Source organism: Acomys minous (assembly GCF_964271855.1).
Source record: "Acomys minous genome assembly, chromosome: 7".
In the NCBI taxonomy this organism is placed as follows: domain Eukaryota; kingdom Metazoa; phylum Chordata; class Mammalia; order Rodentia; family Muridae; genus Acomys; species Acomys minous.
Window position 1 is genome coordinate 23,724,044 of NC_140488.1, and position 6,000 is coordinate 23,730,043.

At 42.7% G+C, this 6,000-nt stretch overlaps 1 protein-coding gene across 1 annotated transcript; it reads right to left on the minus strand.

Moving 5' to 3' along the window:
• Positions 1–305: 305 nt before the first annotated feature.
• On the minus strand, positions 306–1,788 carry LOC311601724 (zinc finger CCCH domain-containing protein 8-like). The gene is given in 3 exon segments (XM_084789415.1): positions 306–1,169; positions 1,173–1,670; positions 1,672–1,788. Coding segments are annotated over 3 exon segments (903 nt in total). The 5' UTR covers positions 1,759–1,788; the 3' UTR covers positions 306–851.
• Between the last annotated feature and the right edge of the window lie 4,212 nt (positions 1,789–6,000).

The following is a 6,000-nucleotide window of genomic DNA, read 5'->3' on the forward strand; positions in this document are numbered from 1 at the left end:
TTTCAATATCACAAAATAATTTTGAATCCAAGATAAATATAATTTGAGATTAATGAAGCTTTTCAAACTTTCTTCTGATTGGTGTTTAAATGTTGTATCGTTTTTCATTCCTTTATTCTTAAACAGTTTCTGTTTTTAATACTTGAAATTGGATTTGATTCTTTATCCAACATGATAATCCTTTATTTTATATAGGGTATTTATGCCTTTAGTTTTTTAATATTTTTATTTTAAAATATTATACATATATGCCTGATTTTATTCTATAGTGCCCAAGATGCACATTTTAAAGCCTGGATTTCTTTTTTTTTTTTTATAAAGCAACCACTTTATTTAAACAGTAGTAATAAGAAACAAATATCCAACAGGAAATTGGTTTAAAAAAGATGGCAGAACCACATTCTATGCTAAACCATAAAGTGGAACTTTGAATTGTTAAAAACACTATGCAAAGTATCTAATGGCACATAGGGGTGTAGCTCTTTTTTGCCCCATGCCCCCTAACAGTTCTGTCATCATCCTTTCTATTATTTCTCCCATCCTCACTTAACTTCTCTTTGTCTATTTTGTGCTTGTAAAAACTTGTACTTGGAAATCTCGATTGGAAGAGACTTCGGCAACCTAGCACACCACAGCATTTGCCGCCAGCCAGCATGCACGTGCCCCTCTCCTGCCCCAGGAAGCACCCTCCAGCTGAGCACTGGACCCACCACTCCGTGTCCAGAGGGAGCTGCACGTGAGCACGACACAGGAAGGCGCATTAACCGAGGAACCTTATGAACTATTCCAAGTCACCAGTCTTCAAAAGTCTTGAGCAGGAATAGCTCTGCCCTCTACACAAGCTTTTCAGTCTACTTACATGACTTCTTTTCAGTACCCAAAACTTTAGCCAACAGCTCTTGTGTTTCAGCAGTCAGCGGGGCATGAGAAAAATTACAGTGATCACCCTGGTAACACCTGGCTCCTGTGTGATAAAACTTGCATGGATATTCATTATGCAAATACAGGCAGTTCTCTCCTCTGGTACAGTATCCTTGTACGTAATACTTACACATTTGCTTTTTCTTCTCTAACTCTGCATCATGATCGAAGTTACACTGGTCTCCCTTAATACATTTCCTTTCAAGGAAGTATTTGCAAACTTGCTTCCCTTTACGCTCCACCGTGTGCTAATTGATGAAGCCTTGACTCATCCTCACACGTGGCTGCTTCTCTTCAGGCTCATCAGCCTTGTCTTGGGAGCCACTGTTCTTCAGTAAGGCACTTGACCCATTGTTCCCAGTGCCAGGCCACTTTTGCTTCATTTTCTTCTCTTTAACTTTCTTGTGACCAGCTTTAGATTTTTTATTTTTTTGTTTGACAGTCTGCTGGGTACCTCCTGCTCCCTCTTTCTTCACAGATTCTTCGGGGAGTAGTGAGGGTTGAGCAGCACTGGCCATCTCTTTAGCTTGTATGTACCGCTGAAGCTCTTTGTCAAAATTATCTTCTGATCCCTGACTGCGTGTCTCCCCATCGCTGTATGGCTCGTAGTCCTTACTTCGTGACTTTCTACAGGGCAAGCTCTTCGGTGATGCTGTAGAGCTTCCAGGGCGCTTAAATTTCTTGGGAACTTTTCCACAGACTCGCTTTACTTCCCATTTGACTGTCTGTGTTTCTTCAACTTCAGTACCCATCTACAGTTCTTTCCTCAGGGTTGGCAGCCGGTTTTTTGCCGAGGGCCGGATTGGGGGGTTTTGAGAAAAGATTTTCAAAATCCATAACTCTGATCGTCCCTCTCCACGGCGAGCAGCTACTTAAAGCCTGGATTTCAATGTGCAGAAAAATGAAACTGGATCCTTATCTCTCACCTTGCACAAAATTCAAGTCTAAGTGTGTCAAGGACCCTAACATAAGAGCTAATGCTCTGAAACTTCTAGAGAATAAAGTACAGGGTGTGCTTCAACTTCTAAACATGTATGTCGGCTGTCTGAATAGGATTTTCACAGTACATTAAGACCAACAGCTGACAAACAGATCTCATGAAATGAAAATATTCCTATGTAGTGAAGGGAACTGGCAGTGAAGTTAAAAGGCAGATCACAGAATGGGAGGAAATCTGACAGAAGAATTATGTTTAGAATATATACGCGAGCGCGTGAGCGCGCGCGCACACACACACACACACACACACACACACACACCCCACAAAGCTATCAAACAAATGACAAATGGACTGAAAAAGAAATCAAGGAAACAACGCCTTCCATAATAGCCTCAAATAGTATCAAATATCTTAGGGTAACTCTAACCAAGCACTTCAAGTTTTTTGAAGAAATAAATTAGAGAAGATGCCAGAAGATGGAAAGATCTCTCATGTTTGTAGATCAATAGGATAAACATAGTAAAAAATGGCCATCTTTATGTGCCTAGTTTTGCAACAACGTAATGTGTCAGGGCGGGTTGGTACCCATAGAGGACCTCCCCCTTCTCTGTGGAAAAAGGAGAGGGGAGGATGGGGGAAAGGGTGTGTGAGGGATGCAGGGAGGAGAGGAGGGGGACTGCAATCAGAATAAGTAAACAAAAAATTTTAACAAGTAATAAAACACACACACGCACATGCACATGTATCATCCTACTACTCCTTGGCCCCTACACAGATGTAGCCAATGGGCAACTCAGGCTTCATGTGAGTCCCTCCCACCCCCACCACCCTGCTAAGGGGAACAGAAGTTGTCTCTGACAACGGACTCTGTTGTCTGCTTTCAGGTCAGGACACACACACACACACACACACACACACACACACACACACATTACTCTCTATCTCCCCCACTCCACCCCCCACCCCACCTCCCCACCCTACTATCCCTCACCACCCTACTTCTCCCAACCCCCCAATCTCCCCTACCCCTGGCCTGCCTTGCTTTGCCTCAGTGGAAGAGAATGCACTCAGTCCTGATGAGACTTGATATGCTAGGGCGGGTTGGTAGGGGAGGGCTCCCCTTTTCTGTAGAGTAGGGGAGGGGTATAGGGGGATGAGGGAGAGAGGGTGGGACCAGGAGGAGAGGAGGGAGGTGGATATGAATATAATCCGAATGTTAAGTGAAAAATATTTTTCTGAAAAAAATGACCATCTTACCAAAAACAATCTGCAGATTCAGTGCAATTCCCATCAAAATGCTAACACAATTCTTTTTAGACCTTGAGAGGAGAATTCTCAACTTCATCCAGACATGCTGCTTCTACCTATGATATATACTCAATAATATACACACATCTTTAAGCAACTATTTTAAAGAGTAAATAAGCAACAGGAAAACCTAACACAGCTAAACCACATGGTTAATTTGGGTGCTATGTGTGCCTTTCTATGGAGCTGTTTCCCTCTAGATCCATTCACCTGGCCCCTGCAGAGCATCCTTAGCCATTCTAGGTTGGTAGATACGCTCCCTTTGCCAGTTATAGATCTTGCTGTACTGTCCACTTGTTCTCCATGGCTCCACTGAGAGACTCAGTACCATCCTTATCTTTTTCTTCTCATGTTGCTTCCCCCACTGGCTACTTCTATGTTTTATTTTTACATCTCGTTGTCATATGCTTTAGTTAGGTTTCCTTCATGTTCCTGTGTGTGAAGTTCATGCTACTTGAATTGTGAGTTTGTAACTTTCATCAGATATGAATTTTCAGAGACATTTTCATTCAAAGATTTCCCCCTTGAAAGGGATGCTAACTGTCCATGTCTCGGAGCTCACTGGCATTTTAATTGTTGATATTGTTCTCCCCTGTATGTTTCATTTTGATCGTTTTTACCTAGGTCTTCAGGTTCATGATTCTTTTGTCGTGTCTTTTCTTTTTCATATCATAATTTTTATCACTATACCAGGAAGTTTATTCAGTCTCATTTAATATCTTCCATGTTGCTACCTTTTCGAAAATACATTTATAGTTAGTTTTAATTTCCTCTTTCTTCTGAAGCATGCATTTCTACTTTCTAAAGCAACTGTGCAAGATTCACAGCAGGGTCAGTTAACTTCCCCCTCATTATGGGGTGTATTTTGACTTTGTCTTTGAATGTGTGAAAACTTTTCATTGGATATCAGATAGTATGACTTTTATCTTATCGGATATGGGCTATATGTTTTTATTTCTACAAATACTTTTGACCTTTTCTTGTTCTTTACTGTGATGCCATCTAGATACTAGGAAAGAGATCGATGGATTTCTAGGTGAAACCAAAACCACCACATCGAGTGTATGAGAGTAATTTTTCTCCACTACTGAAATAGGAATATTTGGGGTGTTCTACTAAACATGCCTGCTCCTTTAGTAAGTGCTGTCTGCTGGGAATAGGTGCTGCTCTCAGTTCCTATTAGTGTACTTGGGTGGCTGGTGGGGTTCAACATCTCCTACAGACTGTTATGTTTGAACATTTAGTCTCCAGCAGGTGGCACTGTGTTGGGACTTGGTGGAGAATGGCAGGAAGATCATGAGTATAAAGGTTCAAGCTTATACTTAACGCTAATTCAGAACTGTATGCTTTGCATCCTGTCCATTGCCACAGGAGGAGTCTCTATCACATGCTGTGGCCACCATTAAGAGCACAGTGCCTTTCCATCATGATGGCATTGTGTGACACCTTTCCTGGGGAAGTACCACAGATCAAAGCGTGGCTAAGGAGTTATTTACACGAACAGGGATGATTCCAAAGCAGCTGCATCACTGAAAATCCCCCTCCATCATGGCACTGACTGAAGTAACCTGAATCTCTGGAGGATGACCCCAAAGAAACATCATTTTCCAGACCCATCAGGGCTGATGCACACATGGCCTGGCAGAAATCGAGACAGCATACACAAGATCCGCATGAGCGCAAGTCAGAAAAATCCCAGCATGAAGGAGGAGGAGGAGAAGGCCAAAATCCAATACCTAGGCAAGTAGCTGTTTGTGATAGACAGCTGATTGGAGAGGGAAAGGCAGTTTTCTCAATGGAGTGACTGTAACGGAAGTTTTGGTTTCTTTGTCAACTCAGTTGTGTTATGTAAATAATTTTTTTTTTAATCCCAAGTTTGGAATTTCTGTTTGAGCTTTAGTTTGTCCGCAGCTGTTAATTGTCTCATGCAGGGATGGGGCTTTTGCCAGCTGATAAAGCCTTCCTTGTGCAGCACGGAGAGGGGTGTGGTCTAGGACTCTGAAGATAGAAATGGGAACTCAGAGTGAGTGTGGCATGTGGTATTGGCGTGTGGCAAGTAGCACTTTGAAGAGACCAGAGACAGACGGACACAGAGGAAACCTTCTGTGCTTGGCTCAGTGTCATCTCTATTTGTAGGTCCTGGAAGTGTACCTGAAATATAACATCATGGAACAATACAGGATACATGACTTTGGGACATCAGAGAAAAGCCTCGAAGTACAGTGATTTGAACAGAAAAATATATTGCTTTTTCAGTTTTTAAAGGTGGAGGTTGAAGTTCCAGACGTTGGCAGGGTTGGTTCTCTCTTGAGATCTTTCTCCCTGGCTTGTGGATGGCAGGCTACAGTGTGCTTCAGCAGTGGTCAGCACCCAGCTATCAGCAATGTAGCAGCTCTGCCATCTCTGTGCCTGCCTTGATCAACAGTCAAGCCCCAGGCATTCTTCCCCAGAATAAATGGAGTGTCAGAAGGTCATGGTAGAGAAACGGTGTGAGCACAAGAGAGCCAGCCAACCAGCCAGCCAGCTGACTTTTATTTATAAACCTTGGGGGGGGGGAAACCTTGGACAGTGAGGGAGAGGTTTGAGGGTGAATGTGTCGGATTCACTATGTGCCAGGACACTTGATTTACATGCAGTGATACAGTATCATCTCATTTACATGCAGTAGCATGGGGTCTTATCATAAGAAGGAGAATACAGTACATAATTATCCTATGGATGGGGGAAGAACTTCCAGGTTAATATTAAAGGTCATTTGCTGGAGGCTAGGATCTCCTTAGCGTAGGGTGGGGTAATCTCCAGGGGCTTGCTGAACAGTTTCTTACCAGGAA